Source organism: Podarcis bocagei, assembly GCF_964188305.1.
Source record: "Podarcis bocagei genome assembly, chromosome: 1".
NCBI classification, from domain to species: Eukaryota; Metazoa; Chordata; class Lepidosauria; order Squamata; family Lacertidae; genus Podarcis; species Podarcis bocagei.
In genome coordinates, this window is record NC_138125.1 from 81,941,058 (window position 1) to 81,960,771 (window position 19,714).

Consider the following 19,714-nt stretch of genomic DNA (forward strand, 5'->3'; position numbering starts at 1 on the left):
TTTTGAGCAGTGTGCAGAAATAAACCCTCCAGGGGACAAAGTAGCCCCATTTTTGGATGCAAAAGTTTCTATTGATTTTTATTTCAGAGACACTCTGTACATTAGATGACTTTAGAAATGCTCTGGAGTGGAAGGAGCACAATCGTAGGTTCCCACACACGGCTACCTCCAAGCAAAATAAGCTTTATGAACTCCTACGTCGGCTTTCAGCAGACACTGCTAGGATGCCATTTGTACCATTAACAGACTAATCCAGTTGTGTCAAGGAAGCCCTTATTGCCCCTGTTGTTCCAGTGGAAAGTGGGCTACAATGCTGCCATGCAGCAAATTAACAGAGAGAGAGAAAACCGTGCTGGAACCACTCATGCCTTCCCTTTAACCCACATACCAAGCTTACAGCTGCAGGTTATATCAAGTTAATAAAAATAACTGACTTCTTGCCCTTGCTCACTGGGTGTGTGGGCTGTAGGACCATCAACTGTTTATGCTGGTTGCTGCAAGGGTGACTCTTAGAGCTATGAAGAAGGCCAACTGGAGCAAATGTTTGAAAGCAACAGCAGCTCTCTCCAGTCCACCTCATAGTCTGCGGTGGGGACAGGGACTTGAGCCATTGGCCTATGGAGCGCATTTCATTATAGACCACACAGGCAAAGAACAAAGTGTGAAGCCTGGGTGAATTGTCTGGCACTTCCCAGAGGCCAGAGAAGTTCCAGGAATCAAACTATCTGTGGGTCCCTTCTCTTTTCCTGCCTTATAGTATGCCTGTGAAACCCATTTGCTATTGGCACAAGAGAAAAGATCTAAAGTGTCTTTCTTTAGGACAATAGGGTGGGGGTGGGGAAGTAGTGCCATCATGGATTCAGCACTGGTGTAACTCGGTATCCTGTTTCCATGAAACAAAGCAGGGGGAAGGTAGCCTTGGTGCAAAGAAGACCACCAAGTGTGTGTGTGTGTGTGTGTGTGTGTGTGTGTGTGTGTGTGTTTAACAGGATAAGCTGCTATTGTCTTTTAAAAATGGAAATGCATTGCAGGGATGTGGTTCTGCTGATGTTTGCTTGGGTTTCTCTTCTGACTGGGAATCCTTGTGAGAATAAACACACACACACACACCCACACACCATCAAAGTCGTGGTGGTGTGCGTGTGACTCATCAGATCTGCAAATAGGTGCCCATAGTATTTGCATAATCACTGTACAGATGTCACATGCTTATGAGCTAGCTGAACCCATCAGGTATGGAAATACTAGCTGGAGACAGAGGCGAGAGACAGAGGGGAGAGAAAGAGCCTTGTACTGTTCCAAAGACAATATACTGCAGCATCCACATAACAGATGGACAAGCTGAGAAGGAAGCAGGGGGAATTTTGGATCTCTGGCAACAAATGAGTAACAACTATGTATTTATCACTCAATATCTGGAAAGTCAAGGCCAGAATGGACAAGCTCTACAGGAGAAGGCTGAGCTGGGTCAAGCAAACCTGTTAATGCCAACCTGATGTCCTCCAAATGGTTGGGACTATGGCTTCACCAGTCCAGCCAGCAGTGTTGTGCTAGGTAAGACTGCTGGGAATTGTAGTTCAAAACCTCTGGAGGGAGCCAGGTCAGGGAAGGCTGCACTATGTTCCAAGACAGAAAACCTCAGCATTCAAGAGCAAACGGCAGCTGCTCCCCTTGCCTTTGCCCCTCTCTCTTAAACAAACAAAACTGGATTCCCACAAAACCTGAGAATTTATTTGGATCAGAGTAACCTAGCTCTGAATAGCTTCCTCTATATATTCGGGAAGTGGGGAAAGTTCACTCTGCTTCAAGAAGCAAACCTTGAAATTTATTCCATGGGTCCAAAACAAATACGACGTCAAAGAGAGAGAGAGATGGAAACTTTTACCCTACCATTACAAAATTCTGTGAAGCATTACTTTGCAGGGGCCTTTGTGAGAAACAAATTTATAATAGCTGTGGCACGGAGACAGTGCCTGGACTGGCCATAGCTCCTTCAATAGAGTGCTCTCTTTCTCCCACCCCCAACCCCCAAATTTCTCTTGGCAGCTGTAAGAGAAGAACCTTTTGGTCTTTTCTGCTGAAGAACACAGAGGCCCTTTAATCTGCCACCGCTTCAGGCACACTAAGAAAAAAAAGGGGGGGAGTGTGTGTGTGTGTGTGTGTGAGAGAGAGAGAGAGAGAGAGAGAGAGAGAAGTCAATTTATTCAGCTTCTTCTATCAAATCTGTGCTATCCTCCACATTTTGAGACCCAGCTGCAAACTGCGCACCAATTAGATTGTGAGAAATAGGGTTTTTGAACTGCTAGCCTGAGGTTGCTGCGTCTGGTCCCTTGGTGAGGGGTCAGGATTGGCCCTGTGGGATTGGTACCACAGAAAGCTATGCATGTGTGCAGCCATCTCCCCCTTCCCCCCAATGCTAGTGGGAGGAGCTGTTAAAATATGCCGTGTCTGGAAGAGGGAAACAAGACACCCCTCCGTTCAAGAAGCACAAATGCGGCTCCCAGTGGCAAGTCCACCCTCCTCCCCACATCTTCAAACTCAGCAGCTTCTTGAGACAAACTTCGTACACAGTTAACGGCTAAGATGCCAAAGCAGCGGAAGAAATTCTTCCTTTTTAAAACAATCACAGCGCTATTATGTTGTCTCCCTAATAATGCCTTCAGAGGGCATTGTGTTCCTTTCCTCTGGGGCTTTAATTAGCTCACTTCGACAAAGTTGGCTAATTATTTCTTTAACACTGTGCATCCTAATGGGCTCCCTTTTGTTTACAGCATTTATTATCAGCCACTGCCTTGGTTCTCCCCAGCCTCATTTCTCCATGTGGCTGCCTTGGAACAGCTTTTCTTACTCTCGTTGGGATTCAGATATATTCATTACCTCAAACTTCTGAACAAAAAACTAGCCCTCTGTAGCCAGGCATCAGGACTGTGCAAATGACTGCGTGCAGTTCACTCTACCTGTGGGTGAAAGATAGGCACAGTAATTTCGGAGCAATCCCTCACGAAGGGTTCGTGAGTGTGGACAGAGACTAGCCTACGGTTACCAGATTTTTCTCAATGAATCCGGGGACACTTTTAAATATATATATATATACATGCTTTATTATGCAGCTATATAAGTGGTGGTATAAATAATTTCTGCAATGGAGTGAAATACTGAGATCTGTATTGCGGACCAGTGCTATCTAACCTACATGATCTGGAGTCAGCAATAAAGCAGCTAAGTCTGTGAACATCACCAAAGTATTTGGGGTGGCAAAAACCCAAGCAGGCAGCGAAGGGTTTCACAAGGGCCTCTCCAAATTTGGTGAATTGGAAACAAAATTGTGAATGAGGCTTGGTGTAAGCAGTGAGATGCACACTGGGGCAAATACAGCTTAAAATGCAGCCTCATTTTAGTAGTAGCCCATAAATCAAGACCATAAAGGGAGGAAACATTAGATATTCACCCGAGCCAGCTATCCATGCTGGTCCTACATGGGCCAGCAAAAAAGCCAAGGGAAAAGTTACCGTATATAGCAAATCCCATATAAGGGGTCAGAGTAAGTCCAAGCCGGAGGCCAGGCGGAACAGCTCCATCTTGCAGGCATTGTGGAAAAGATGTCAAATCCTGCAGGGCCCTGGTCTCTTGTGACAGAGCGTTCCACCAAGTCGGAGCCAGTGCTGAAAAGGCCCTGGCCCTAGTTGAAACCAATCTAACCTCCTTGAGGCTCGGGGCCTCCAAAGTGTTGTTATTTATGGACCTTAAGTTCCTCCTCGGGGCATACCAGGAGAGGCGGTCCTGTAGGTATGAGGGTCCTAGGACACATAGGGCTTTAAAGGTCAAAACCAGCACCATGAAGATTATTGCATCCCCCACCCAACACTCAGACCACAACATTTGGTTATTAAGAAAGTGCAGTTATCCCCCTGCTTTCCCCCACATTATTTCTCCACAAAACATTAGTGGCCTCACAAATGTATCCTCCTTGCGTGGAACATTTAAAAATAACATGTTTTCTCCCTCTTGAAATCTATTGCAAATGTATAATATGATCCCCTTCTCATGGTTGATGTCAAAATGTCTTATTTGGGGGGGGGGGAATCCTACAAGTGTATACATTTCTATCACTATTGTTTAAGTACTTTCTATTTATAAAGACTGAAAATACAATAAATAGAATGATGATAATAAAAAATGTATATAAAAGAAAGCAAGAAAGGCTACAACAGGGGTCAGCAACTATTTTCAGCCATGGGCCGGTCCACCGTCCCTCAGACCATGTGGTGGGCCGGACTATTTTTTTTTTGGGGGGGGGGGAGAACTGAACAAATCCCTATGCCCCACAAATAACCCAGAGATGCATTTTAAATAAAAGCACACATTCTACTCATGTAAAAACATGCTGATTCCCGGCCAGTCCATTGAGAAGGCGATTGGGTCACATCCGGCCCACAGGCCTTAGGTTGCCTAACCCTGGGCTACAACAACTGTAGCCAGCACCAAAGGGTGGGATCCAGAAAACCAAAACACTACTAGTATCTACAGATCAGCATTTAACAACCTTATTTCTCATTTGCTTTGTATGCTACAAAAGCACTGGTGCCAGTAAATTTTTTATTTTTTTTAAAATGTGATAGTAGTTTTGAAAATGTTCCAGTTCACAGTGCTGTATAAGAGACTCTTAACTCCTGAGCACAGAGGAATGTGAGAGACTGAAAGCATAAAGAATTGTTACTAAACAATGAAAAGAACAATTCATGGATTATTTCTCTTCCACTTATTAGCTACTTGCTATACTTTCAACAGGCCAGTTCCTAACCTTTTAGCAGAAAAACAAATGTCTGTCCTTCATTTTGCTTTTTGACATTTGGGTGAAGCAGCCATGCTTAGGGAACTAGAGTCCAGCTAGCTTCCCCTTGGCTTGCAGGTCTAGATCAATCTTTGGCCAAGGAAATGTCATGGACTAGCTGGATGTAGAGGAGTGGTGGGAGGCACCAGCTAGCGAACCCCAAGGTAAGACGGCTCAGAGCCAGGAAATTGGTGGTGGGACGATGATGAGTGGTCAGACGGAGAAGATGGAGCAGACTGGGAGAAGGCGGTGTTGGAAGCTGAAGAGGCAACAGGGTTTAGTGAGCAGGAAGATCTATGGCAGAGAGCAGTCCAGAAACAGATACAGAAGCAGAGGCTGGAGAGGAGGGAGGCCGAGATGAGACATGCTGCTGAAGAAGCCAAGGAGTCTCCCCCTCCTGGTGTGACCAACTCCCCTCCCCACTGTTCTCCCAGGACCCACAGAGGTATGAAGAGGGTAGAGCAAAGACAGACAACAGGGAGCCTCAGATTGCTTGTGAATGACCATGCGGGGTGGAGACAGAGAGCTGTGGGAAGGCTCATTCCTTGCAACCTTCATTCCTTGCAAGTGCCTCATGGGGGCAAGATCTACTGGGAAGAGTTGCTGTGCTCACTAGGCCTAAACTGTTTTGTTTCTTTGAATAAAGAGTTCACTGATGCCTTGTGGGTTATTGCTGACCAGCGCCCATCGCCTGCCCTGACAGGAAATGAGGAAAATACTACTGGACCCTTGCCAGTGGTTTTCGACAACACAAGTCCTTTCAACTTTTGCCTTGGGTGATTGGCCCTTTAGCTGCTGCTCATCTGTCAGGGAGAAGTTGGCAAAGCCCTTGCTCTCAAGAAAAGGGGCCAATTCTCAAATTTAGGCAGGGCAGGAAAGGGTGGGTATTGGCACCAGGAGCACAAACATTACAAAGCTTGTGTTTTTTAATGAACAAGGGCTGTAAGGAAGGGCAGACAAGCCAAATTACAACAGAAGGCTGTCCTGTCGCACAATGTGTTACTTACACCCAGGAAGAAGGGACGAAAACAAATTAACTTTGAATTATCTCCTTGAATTTTGTTCAGCACAATGGCTTTAAAATGGGCCTCAAACGATCCATATGGCTGCTATTCTCTCTAACAATTACTCTCCCTTGTGTAGCAAAATGCAATCTAATTGGAAAATAAAAATGGTTTTTGTATACATCTAAACAAGCATGAAGTATTAAGAGAACCACTCTCAGCCAACATGTTCAGAAATATCCTGAAATATGACTTCCTTAAATTTGCACAAATTCAGAACGCAGGGAGGGAGGGTGCTACATGTTGGAATGCTATCCACATAAAAGCTCTCTCTGGCACATAGAAAACGAGCATTTGATGAAGAAGTGAGGCTATGCCAAACCATCCTTCTCCAACATACAGGTTTTCTTCATGGAAGAAGTGTTTTGTTTATTTCATTTTGGTTGTCTGTTTGTTCTTGTTGCTGTTTTTACATGGAAAGCACTTGAAGATGCAATCATTCCATCTGCAACCTAATTAGTCCAAAGAGGGCTGTGCAGTGTGAAATTTCTGGATGTGTAGTTCAGTTCTCATGCTTTGCATGACTGCCTTTGGTCTACAAGCATGATATGGGAAGCCACCACTGTAAAAAGGTGAAACAAGAATAAGGAGTTTTTGTTCCATCAGGCTTTTAATGAGATGAATGGCAGGGTTTTATGGGGGGGGGTAGTTAAAGGGTTGGGACTACTGTTAGAGAGGAAATTTTGTATAAGTAAATGAATTTACCCTTTATGGTTATGAATTCTGGAAACACACTTACTGTGCTCTCTTCCTATTATCCATCCCCTCATTGATTTATTTATTTCTTATTTATTTTTATTAACATGAACACATAGAAAAGACAGTAAAAGGGATAAGTGTAGCAAAGAAAAATGCATATAGAAATAGAAAAAATAAAACAGAGGAACAATGGGGAGGAAAACCCGGAAGGCATTTATTTCACCACTATTCCAGTTCTTTTTTAAAAAAGCAATAACACCCAGAATGAAAATAAAATTCCAGGTGTTATGAAAAGCCAATATATAAGGTATACATACGTTGGAATACCTAAGCAGATTCATATTTTAAAGCCTTGTTCTTCAAGACTTCTACCAAAGTGTGGGGGCCACAAATAGGGTCAACAAAAATGGTTGTGCTTCTAGCACGAGAGAGAAGATTCTGCCTTTGCCTGAAGGGCAGGCTGCAACAATAAAAATGTGTTTGCTTCTGCATGAACAGGTATATTCTCTTTAAGTCTCGCTCTTCCCCAGTCTCTAAGGACATATAATCAACATATTGTTAAATGTTATGATTTATTGCCTCTGCACAGGACTCAGTTGTGTCATGTACGTGGGTGTGTGACATACCACACTCTCCTCACATCACACTAATTGTTCTGCATTATTTTGAGTCCAGTGTTGTCGATATTTCCTTCTCTGTTCTGAAGGTGCAAATGCCTCCCATATTCACTGCTACCATAATGAGGGACGCGCCAAGGGCAGGTGGTGACACAGTCCGTTTCCCTTCCACATACACAAACCTCTTGTCATACACAACCTGCCTGGGGAAACTGGCCCAATGCTGGGAACAGCCAATGTCTGAATCATAAAGCAATATATTGCCCTAAAGGGACAATGAATGCATACTAACCAGCATTATAGGGGAGCTAACAGAGAAGCTGTGCACCTTCAGCAGGCAGAAGCACTGCCAATACCCCCCTTTTATCCTACGAAGAAATGCCAACTCCAATGAATCACTGCTCAAAGGGCAATCACGCTCAAGCAAAAAGAGACTCATAACAATGCTCTATGTGCGGCAATCTAGGCCCTTTACATTCACAGTGATATTTACCAAAGGACACATTCTGTGGCCACAATGCTGACCATCACCGAGTCCCTACGCAGCAGGGACTGCTTTTTTTTTTTTTTTAGCTACTGTCACTATTTATCTTGTCCCTACCTTATGTTAACTGTCAGTGACAGCAGACCCCTGCCCCATTGATCCGTCTTCAATAGGTGTTTGTTCCTGCCCCTTTCCAAGATCCCCATGCCTGGAGAAAATATGGGTTGCAGCAATGGAGGAAATTCCATGGGAGAGAGGCAAGGGAACAATATGGGAAACGGTGAAACTGGGAAATGATATAGCACGCTGGAAAGAATGATTAACGTAAATGTGGTTTTCTGGAGAGATTTTTTTATTTTGTCTGTATTGAATTATAAGTAACAGACTGAAAAATATACCTAAGCCACCTCCTGCCTTTGGATTAGAATAACAGTCTAAATCAGGCTTCCTCAAACTCGGCCCTCCAGATGTTTTGAGACTACAATTCCCACCATCCCTGACCACTGGTCCTGCTAGCTAGGGATCATGGGAGTTGTAGGCCAAAAACATGCGGAGGGCCAAGTTTGAGGAAGCCTGGTCTAAATAATAGAGCGAACAGCCTGTCACAGGCCTTCAAAGAACAGATCAGTACCTCACATCCAAAGGTATATTTGCATCTAGTCTATAATGCCCAGGTGAGAAATTGACAAGGGCCTGCAAATGTGTGTGGCAGCTCACCAATGGTAAGTGCATGTTTTAACCTCGTAACAACCTATGCCCTTTTCCAGAGCCTAGAGGTGTGGCAGGGTAGACAGGCTGTTCCTGCCTGTTGCATGGGCTTTGGAGAGGCTTAGGAAGTAGATAAATACCTCAATGACTTCCTACCATCTTCAAGGACAATATGAGGTCAGGGAGAGCCCCTTCAGGCTCCTGAGAAAACAAGGAGTCTCTCAATTGGCCTTGCCCTAGGCATGCCTGTGAGGTCCTTACAACTTAAAGCTTGGGGGGAAAGTGAGAACTCATCCATGAAGTTGCTCCCAACACCATGAAAGAGAAGCCCCCACCACCGCCAAGCTCAGAAGAGGAGAGGAGAGGACAGGTGGGGTCTCATCCACACAGTGACACAGAACTTCAGAGAAACTCAGCTTGACATCAGATACAACACCTTGCCCCTTCCTCTACTGCAGTGGTGGTGGACCTCCAGCTCAAAGGCCTAATTAGGTCCACTAGGCTTCTGTGCAAACCACCCTCACCTGTTGGATGTGTGACATCATATGGTCTAAGAACCTGGGATTAGGAACCACTGCCTTTCCTCCACTGCCCTTCTCCTAGTATGCAGAGTAAATCACAGTGATGCGGCAGAGATATCTCCATATCCCAAACAAAAACTGTTAGGAAACTTATTTTCTAATTAGCACACAAAACACAGAAAGCAAGAAGCCAGGCGCAAGTGAGATTACCATCTGCTCGTCCTCCCGGCTCTCGCTGGAGTCCTCAGCCTTCCTCTGAGGAGAGGATGCATGGGCCCCCGCCGCATGCCTGCCAGGGTCTGTCACCTCGCCCAGTCGCTCACCATCTGCAAAAGAAAAAGCAGATGCACCGTAGGGCATGAGAGGACAGCAGAGAAGCCATGGCCCCTACCAACCCATATCCCACAGCCATCACAAGGCAGCAGCTCTATACTTCAGGTTCAGAAGTTAGAAGAGCTCGTGTGCCTCATGTCTCAAGAGAGGATTCTGAAAGTCACCAGGTCATGATCTAGCAGCCCACATTTATGCCCTGTTTCTGAAATGGCAGCCTAAACTGATGAAGTACTAAACAGGTTTTGGAGTTGTTGGTGTTCTTTTGTTTTAAACCTGACAATTCTTGAAAATGCCTCCAGTACTTGGGTCACTAATCACCTTTGGCTATCTCAAAACCTTTCCGGGTGGTTAATTTATAGTGCAGTAAAGTACCACCATCTCTCATTTGGTATTCTGATTTTGATATCTCCTTCCTCAAAGCAGAACCTTTGTTATGGGGATTTCACATTTTCTTCAGTACTCCAACTATACCAGTTTCTCACTGGGAAACTGTTTTTATTAATTATTATTTCTCCTCAGGTAGAGAAGGCTATTCCAAGGTCTGCGTACAATGCTCTTGAACAAATGTCATGGCTCCTTATTTTGCCTACTGCCTGTAAATTTCATTAGTGACATGTGGCAACCCTCACCCTCAAAGCTTATGCAATATTGTGACCTTTAACACATACACTCTCTCTCATATGGTTGCTTGTTTCTCCCCAAATCAATGTTCCCCACAATATACTGTTTTTTAGAAAGCAGGTTATAAACATGCTTATTTTTCTTACTCAACAATGCACTACTACTGCATTAATCTGCTTAAATTTTATTTTGAGGGGTTTAAAAAAAATTATCTGAAGGTTATGCATTTCCAGCTCAGGCAGGCACATCTCTCCTGATTACAAATGGGGTAGGGAAAGATTGAGAGAGATGCATGGTGAGCCCAGATTCCCTGCAGCAAAGCTTCCCAGTTCCCAACTGGGCGGCAGCTGGAATATTGTGCGAGTACAGTACTAAGACTGGGAAAGCCCCAATTACAGCTTTGGAAGGCCACTAGCAGCAGAAAATAGGGAGAAAGTTTTCCTATCATAAGAAATAAAGTACTATTCACTCAGATAGCAAGCATCACACCCTTGTTGAAACATTTCTATTAGTATATCGACCCAATTAACATTCCTGGCTTCATTCTCTCATAAGCTTCCTTGCATTCCTAGGTACAGGGATATGAAGCCCTGAATCCTAGCAGCTAAACGAGCCCATCTGGAGGGATTACAGACACTGCAATTATTAATGAGAAATCATGATACCATCATCAACTTCATGTAAACATCTGCTGCTTAGTGCACTGAGTAGTGGTATCCCAATCTTCCATACCAGACTATGCCAGTGCAACAACATATGTGCCTAAGCTCCTATGTGCTACACAAGCAGCCCCTTCCGGGTGGAAGCCAACTCCCAGTTCCCTGCTCCCCACGGGTATTTGTGAAATGCCAGAACAGATCAGTAAAAACACCTGTACAAATTAGGAGATCTCAGTCATCGTGCCAGGCTTTCTTTACAAAAAGACTGGCGCCAGAGTAATGGGGCATGAAAGAGGAACAGCGCTTATAGGGGTTTACTGGCCAATTAAAACTACCAAAACACTTGCTAGCTGATATCATTTGTTTGCCCAATCATAATGCGGACAGTGGATAATCACTCCTATCTTTCACTACAATTCTAGCAAAACAAGAGGCTGAAGAGCACAAAGGAACAAAAGCTTCATTCTGCAGCGACCCCCACCACCCCACTGAGTCCCTCGTGCACTATCTGTATTACCCCTCTGGTGTAGTACTCCTCACTCCCACCCTCATCCTGGCAAGTTTAGTCAGGACTCCCTGGTGCCCATTTGAATAAAAGATGATGCTGCCCACCTCTGTGCCCCTCTTTGCAAGGAGCCATTTTGAATCGGAGACCCAGCACTACAAGGTGTCTGGGATTCAAGATGCATGGAGAAGAGGGGAATGTCTTGTTCGGAGGTTGGGTGCAAGTCTGCAGGAAGGGGTTGCCCTTGCACCAGATCTCAGAAGCAGATAGCCTGCAGTTAGGCGAATTTGCCCTGGCTCTGGGGGAAAGGCACTGTTTTTGCAAAAGGCTCCTTCATTACATTATGCTAAGCAGCTTGCTTGGCTCATCAGTGTCATGTTTAATTATATCTAAAGCAACTGTTACATAAGAGCAAGGATAAACTCCAGCCAGAGCACAGACTGTTACAACCTTCTTTCCAACACATGGCCATGTGCTCAGTGACAGAGAGAGCGAACACCGTGCAACACTGGCAGAGCCTCACATCCTCTAGCAGCCCTTTACCTTTCCATTGGTTGATGCTCCACAATATCGTCTCTTGTACATGACCTGTCTCTTAGGGGTAAGGTGTCTTTCTTAGGCCTTCATGGCATAGCTTGAGACGCAATTGAAAAAGGGCTGTTAATATTAGGTGGAGTCATGAGATCAAAACTTCAGAAGAGTGAGGGAACATTTAGAGTTTTGTTGTATTTGTTTACACAATGATAAACTGATGTCAATTATACTAGACAATTGTATTCCGGGGGGAGGGCATTGTACTCAAAGAAAGCTTGATGTGGGATGCATATGTCACCTACTCACCCCAGGGAGGTTGAGTACTTCTTTAATACAGTATCTTACAGTTTCTCTGAAAGTGGGGTGTGTGGGGTTTTTTGTGTTTTTGGCAAGGGCTTATGCACAGGCATAGACATATATATCACAGGAACACCAAACATATATTTCTTCTACCAAGATAAAGATCTTTTTCATAGGGACAGTTCAAGACTGGGTGCAGATCCCCCTACAATGTCTATGTGTGGTCTTTTCTTCCTCAAATCAATATCGACTCTTCTTCAGTTGCACCAGACTATAGAACATTTGACCAAATAGTAAGTAAAAGAGGGAGTGAGTGAGAAAGGCAGCAAATGGTCAATTCAGAAAATAGATCAAAACAATGTCAACTTCTGTACTAGAGCTCAGCATTTAAGACTTAAATGCTAGGATAAAAGGCAGCATATTATCACCTCATTATCAAATTGATGGGCAGCCTTTTTCTGGATGGGTGATCTGAGATAAACACAAAAAAGCCTGTATATCTCAAAATGGACACTTTGGTGGGTGATTTTTTTTCTTTGGGCATCTCAGCTAATCAAGCATGGGACTCAAAGCTTAATGGCACTTGTTAATTTGGGACCAGCAAAATGGGAATTTAGTTTTGAAAGAGGCTGGTTCCAAGTCTGAATTATTCTTACCAAAGGCAGCTGAGGCAGGAAGGGGCACTACCACCTATTAGGAGAGGGTGTTTCTTAATTGTTTACACTACTGAAGCACTGGAGCATTGTGCTTTTCTGGAATGGGATTCAGTCACAATGTTCTCAGGGCACATGGCCATAAAGAGTTTCTTAAATGCAAAACTCCCAATTACTTCAGGATGCTATTGCGATGCCTATCGCTCCCACATTTTTATAGATGAAGGAAAATTATTTGCATTGAGTTATGATGCAACGGATTACTACTGGGAGTGTCATTAGCCTGGAATCCCATTTGGGGATGTTTATCCTGAAGAAGACAAGATTTCAGGAAGATGTGACAGCTGCCTACAAGTATCTGAAGAGCTGTCATGTAGAAGATGGGCTTTTTCTATAGCTCCACAGGGCAGTACAACTAGTGGGTGGAAACCACAACGAAGCTCATTTCAGAGGAAGATTTGGAGAAACGTAAGAGCTGTGGTCTAAACCACAGAGCCTAGGGCTTACCGATCAGAAGGTCGGCGGTTCGAATCCCTGCAACGGGGTGAGCTCCCGTTGCTCAGTCCCAGCTCCTGCCAACCTAGAAGTTTGAAAGCACGTCAAAGTGCAAGCAGATAAAGAGGTACCACTCCGGTGGGAAGGTAAACGGTGTTTCCGTGCGCTGCTCTGGTTCGGCAGAAGCGGCTTAGTCATGCTGGCCACATGACCCGGAAGCTGTATGCCGGCTCCCTCAGCCAGTAAAGTGAGATGAGCGCCACAACCCCAGAGTCGGTCACGACTGGACCTAATGGTCAGGGGTCCCTTTACCTTTACCTTAAGAGCTGTTCATAGACATGGTGGCCTCAACTTCACAGGTGATATTTCAGTGGAGACTGGGGTGTTGTATTTGCAAGATTGAAACACTGAGCAGGGTATATGTGTGTAGATGACCACTAAAGGTATTTTCCAATGCATATGATTTGAAGTTTTAAACGAATACAAGAGCACAGATATTGTATCCATGGGCCCTGAAACATAACAGGCAGCGTACTTGGCAACTTGGTTAGGTTATTATTTTTCTCCACAGACACCAGCACTGTCCTCAATCCCATAAAAAGCTTCAGGTTTCAAGAAGAGCCACAGAAGGGAATTTCCAAGCATGCAAAGTGAACGTCATTAAATTATAGGAACTGAGGAAAGACAGGGGAAACAACTACCGTCCAAACGAACATCATCCCATGGCTCATTCCAAAACAGTTCAAGCTTGAACTTCAGAAACCAGGTTTGCTCCTATAAACTGAGGAGACAAAGAGGGATGTAGAAGATGATCTGACCTCCAAGGCTGCAATTATCAGCACTGTATTAGGAAAAACCCTTGAGCTCAGTGGGAATTGCTTCTGAGTAAACGTGCTTAGGATCATACTGCAAAGATGCTTTCCCCAAAGGTTTTCCTGAAGTCTGTGTGTTCAATTCAGAGTACGTATGCAGTAACTGCAGGCTGCATGATATCAGATCCTCAGCAGAATCTCCCATCTGTCCAAAGAACCCAGACATGGACCAGCATGGCACTCTCTGCCCAAATGAGCAGCTCTGTGGAGAGTGACTGCTATGCCAAACAGCTTGCAGCTTTACACCTTTTCCCTGCATTCTATTTTTGTCTTACTGCTGATTCACACAGTGTGGAAAAGTGTGTGAAACGGCTGCCTGGACACAGACTCCAGCTCCAGATATGGAAGAACCCAGCAGATTGTCCTGCAAAGCTCAAACCCATATTTTCCCTATGGTGGATTTTTCCTAGGTGAATATTGGAGGTAGAATTCAGAATCTATTTCAGTGTGCTCTGTAGAATGCCCTTGACACATCCACTGCACATCTGAACAGGAGGTAATTTGGATGATGGATATAAGTGCATGACCCTTGCTCACCCCCTAACCTTTGCTGAAGGCAAGGTCAACTCTGTGTCCATGTAGCCATGAAACATTTTTTTAGAAATTGCTTTTTTTTAAAGAAATTGCACTGTGACCACACTCATGCTAGCTGTTATGAAGTTTCCCGAAAGGGTAGAATGAAACACACCAGCAGATTAGACTCAGATGGACGAAGCCAGAAGGCTTCTTAGGAAACCTGGACTTGGCTGGGCTGCAGGCATCACAGACAGATCCTAATTGTATATTGGCAGGAGACTGCTCTCCTGTGTAATACGAATCTCTTCACCAGAGAGCTCCCATCGCTCAAACTCACATTTACCACACTTGAAGGGCGGGAAGGACTCAATAAATTGCTTCTGGGAGGAAGACACTGAAAACAGAGCCCTCACTCACACTAAGTGGATTGAAAAGGCCTATCCACTCCATGTATTGATCTCTGCCTACGATTTGGCACAGACAAGACACTTCTGGCCTTGAAGGGACTGAACACAGCTGGGGGCCTACAGCCTGGTACTGCTGATCCAGGAAAGTCTTGGGTGGCAGGTACACCCCAGATACACACCCAAGCATCCAGGGAACTCTCTTTCAGTCACAAAAGAGATAAAACTGGTTCTGAAATCCGTACCAGGTTTTAACAAGGATGTACACAAGGCGTTCATATTTTTCAGACCTAAGAAAGAGGGTCCAAATTCTACTGGACTGCAGCTCCATTATGGATTCTTAATTGTGTGATTTCACATCAGTTACCCACAGAACATGGCTACTGAAAACCCTCAGAGCAACAATGTATCAAAAAAGAGATTAAACCTAACCAATAAACATATAGATTACACATATAAATGTAAAAACAATACACAAGCTGAAAGAATCGAGACAAACAGCAATGATTGCCCATACAACCAACTGGGCTTCACACAAAGAGAGCTGCCAGGAAGGGAAACAGTTCATACAAACCTTTAAGAGTGAAAATAGAGCTAGCTTAGTGTGCTTCTTTAGGGAAGAGGTTTTGCAATGAAGATGCCACTACTGAAAAGGCCCTGCTCCTAGTTGTCAGTAATGCAACCTCTGACAAAGATGGAACACAAAGCAAGGCCTCCTGAGATGACCTCAGTGTACCAGGATCTGTGTAGGAGAAGGTGTTATATAATGCAAGGTAGGCATAGGCAATTTAGGGCAAATTATTAAATTCAGTATTTTGAATTTTGCCCAGAAACCAAGCAAAGGCCAAAGATATCTTAGCACAAGTATTACATACTCCTAAAAACCCACTGCTGCATTTTGGTTAATTAAAGTTTCCAAACAGTCTTCAAAGGCTACCCCAGTAGTCTAAAATCCAGGTACCAGAGTATGCCTCATGATAGCCAAATCACCATTTAAATGAGTGGCTGTAACTGGTGAACCAACCAGCTAGAAAATAGTACTCTGGCCACAGCTGCTACCTGACAGTGCCTGAGGTTCTAGGGGTACTCCTGGTCCAGAAATACCAAACTGCAGTATCCCTTGCTTGGAAACAGTGTGCTTCTGCATACCAGCTGCTAAAACCCACAGAAGAGCTGAGTGCTGTTGTGCTCAGGTCCTACTTGTAGTCTTCCCATAGGCCTCTGCTTGGCCACTGTCAGAAAAAGGATGCTGGACTAGATGGGCCACTGGCCTGATCCAGGAGGTCTCTTCTTATGTTCTCAAAATCCTTCATAGAGGTTCAAAAAAGGATGTTCTAACTCCCTGATCAGCTGGACCCACCACCATCAGCACCTGTGATTTGGCAGGATTCCCGCCTTCAGTTTATCCACTCTCATCCAGTCCATTACTGATCCCAGTCACCTACTTAAGGCATTGTCTGCCTTCCCAGTTTTTGCTGAAAAGGAGAGATGGGTGCACTGATGACGCCTCACCCCAAAATGTCTGAACAACTTATTCCAGCAGTGTATGCAAATATTAAAAAGAACAGGATACAAGACAGAACCTTATAGGTTAAACCCCATGACACACATCAGCAATTCCCAAACACTACTTCCTCAGGTCAACCTGACACACAGGAATGGAGCCACTAGAATTTGGTAATTAAGGTGGCCAAAAGGAGAAGAGGACTGGGGTTCTGCACCATTAACACTTGTGCAGAAATGGGAATTTCAGTGGGTGGAGATGTAGAAACTCTGTCCTTTTCCATCTCTGGCCATTGGTGACTCCAGCTCCTAATCTATTTAAGTGGTGCAGAAGTAAACCATGGTTGATGGTATCAAAAGATGCTGAAGTGCCCAGAGAATTAAGAGAGTCACACTCCCTCAATCTCCTCCCCCACTTTAACCACCAGGACAATCAAGGCAGTTTTAATTCCAAAAGCAGGCCAGAATTCAGACTAATATGGATCAAGATAATCTGTGGAACCCAGAAGATCCAAGAGCTACGTCATTACCTCTAAGCTGCCTTCCCCATTTTTAAAGCTTATCAGTAACAACTCTTGCAGTTAGCGACATACTTTTGTTTAAATACAGAAAAAGTATTTTATTAAAATAAAAGTTATTTTATTTTAGCCTTTGCCCTCATGTTATGAACTAAGACTACTAGATTGTGTCTGTTGGGTCTTTGGACCACAATAAAGAATTGAATAAATAGATTGTGCAGTGACCCATTATGCACGTCTCTGAATCTCCTTGTTAGAAATCACGGATGTTATTATCTGACCCAGAGATATTTGCAGCTTCTTTTTAACTTCCAATGAAGCTAGCTCATCCCTCATGAGTTCAGGCTAACATCAGTTAATGAATGAAAATTGATGTAAAAAAGAAAAGAAGATGCAAAATCATTAGCGGTTGTTAACAAGCCTAATTCCAGGTATCTACTTGCTGTTCTAACAGTGGGGTCCTGAGGCTACTCTAATTAGAATTTACCATAATAGTAATTCCTGATCCAAGTATTTCTCCCAAAGCCTACACTGATCCTTCTACTCTGCTAAAGCAAGGGAGGTTTATATATAAGAAGAGTACTTGAAGTATTAAAAATTATCTTCTCCCCCTAAACAATACCGCCAGGGCGTTTAAGATGTATTAGCTGCTTCTTTATGAAAGTTACACTAAAAATCCATTCAAATGAGCAGTAAGGCTATGAGAGAAGCTTTGGCAGAAGGGCAAGGAATCCAGCTCCCATTCATCAAACGCCCTCCCTATCTTCAGCTGATCAGAAGAGAAAAGATGGCACAATGAAGCTGTGTTTCACTCTGTGAAAAGAGGAGCAGACATCAAGAGCATGACTGGCCATTTGGACACCTTGCGGAGAGATAGCATAGCTTAAGATTTACAATTGCCAATGTAAAATTGAGCCAGGCACTTTTGTGAATGTACTAAACAAGATCACTTTATATAGAAAAAATAAGTGCAGTAAGCGTGCTAAACAAGACTTCTGCTGGGAAGTGAAAATTAACCATCTGAGAGTGATGGTACTTGGAAGAAAACGCTACTTGGTAAAAACAGGAAGGAGGACCCCCCCACCCCCATTTGTCTGCTTTTGCAAGTACATAACGCATGCTCTCTTCTTCTTCTTCTTCTTCTTCTTCTTCTTCTTCTTCTTCTTCCAGCCCTCCTCCTCCTCCTCCTCCTCCTTCTTCTTCTTCTTCTTCTTCTTCTTCTTCTTCTTCTTCTTCTTCTTCTTCTTCTTCTTCCAGCCCTTCTTCTTCTTCTTCTTCTTCTTCTTCTTCTTCTTCTTCTTCTTCTTCTTCTTCTTCTTCTTCTTCCAGCCCACTATGTTCGGTTATTATTTATTCATTTTTTATGATGCTAAAATATCCATCTACCCAACTGAAAAGTGTTTCATATTCCTAAGTGCCAGCACTACGTGTTCAGGCATCAGTCCTGTGGAGGGCTGGAAGTGAGCGTAAAATTTCTTCAGGTGCCCAAGTGTCTGATATTTCTCATGCCCCAACATGCGTACTTTTCAAACAAAGAACCTCTTCCCCTCTATTGCATTTCTCTGGTACTTCTCTAGCTCGGGGGGGGGGGCAATTTCCTTCCATTTGTTTTCCTATTATTTGGCAAACAGCTGCAAAAACATCTCTTCCAGAATTGGGGGCAGGGAGGCTATACGGGACAGATGGATTTATGTTAACAGCGATTCCTCCTGCCAGAGGGAGAAAGTAGAAGACAGTATATGTTGGCCTAGTGTTATATTTTGTAAGTGTCAGGCAGGTCTATTTCCCATAGGAAGCAATAAAGCTTCCCAGGAGACATTCAGGAAGTCCATCTTCTGCCAAGATTCACCCCAAGAGATTCGTTCCTGTCTCTCCTCCTGATTTTCTTTCCTCTCTCTGCACAGGGAACTTCCTGCCTAACTACCTTTTAGGCATCTGTCCATAGTCCATCTATCAACACTACACATCTCAGATTAAGAATGCTTTAGCCATTTCCCTCAAAAGACTGTAGCTTCATCCAAATGAAGAGAGTCACGGGAATAAAAGTTCATTTTGATCCCAATCACAGCAACAACAACCAAGTTCTTTCAAATGGGTGGAGAGAGAGGATTATCTGATGCATCTCTCATCAATCTATTAACTATGTCAGTCTAAACTACATTAGGCACCCTTACGTTCCAATGATGATAATTGCTCAATTCAACAATACTCTGTGACAAAAAGCATACTTTTAGATTGCTATTACTGCAGTACATAACCAAGAGTTCTGAGAAGGAGAACCTATGCAGGTTAGCTCCATTCCAGTATCATACTCAGTTCTCAGACAATGAGAGGAGAATCCTAAGGAGAGTTATCAAGAATTAAAAACGATAGGATTATTGTATTTGGGGGCCTGTGGAGTAGCCCTGGCTAGAATTAATCACTTTACAGTGGTGCCTCGCAAGACAAAATTAATTTGTTCCGCGAATTTTTTCGTCTAGCAAATTTTACGTCTTGCGAAGCACGGTTTCCCATAGGAATGCATTGAAAATCAATTAATGTGTTCCTATGGTCAAAAAAAGTCCAAACAAAGCCAAATTTGGTACAACAAGAGTTTATTAAGTGCTCTTTAAAGTCACACATACTATAAAGAGCATTTCAAAATTCAAACCCAGATTTTTTTTAAAAAAAACAGCAGAGTGGCCCAATGGTCACAGAAAATCATAAAAATGCAGAAAAAAACACAAGCTTCCAGATTCTTGCAAACCCCTCCCCAACTGTTCACCCAGCCACCCAGCACACAGAAATTCAAATCCAGAATTTTTTCAAATCCAGAAGGCTACTATGTACACTGCGTTCTATGAGTTGCTTCTTGAAGTCAAGTCGCAACTGTATTAA

General features: G+C 43.8%; 1 protein-coding gene across 5 annotated transcripts in view; it reads right to left on the bottom strand.

Moving 5' to 3' along the window:
- The window catches only part of B4GALNT4 (beta-1,4-N-acetyl-galactosaminyltransferase 4), a 168,722-nt gene that overhangs the window by 61,681 nt on the left and 87,327 nt on the right, over nt 1-19,714 (bottom strand). For all 5 annotated transcript variants that reach the window (XM_081212096.1, XM_081212098.1, XM_081212100.1 and 2 more), the window contains exon 2: nt 9,135-9,250. In XM_081212096.1, coding sequence (XP_081068222.1) covers nt 9,135-9,250 — 116 coding nt within the window. The remainder of the gene's footprint in view (nt 1-9,134; nt 9,251-19,714) is intronic.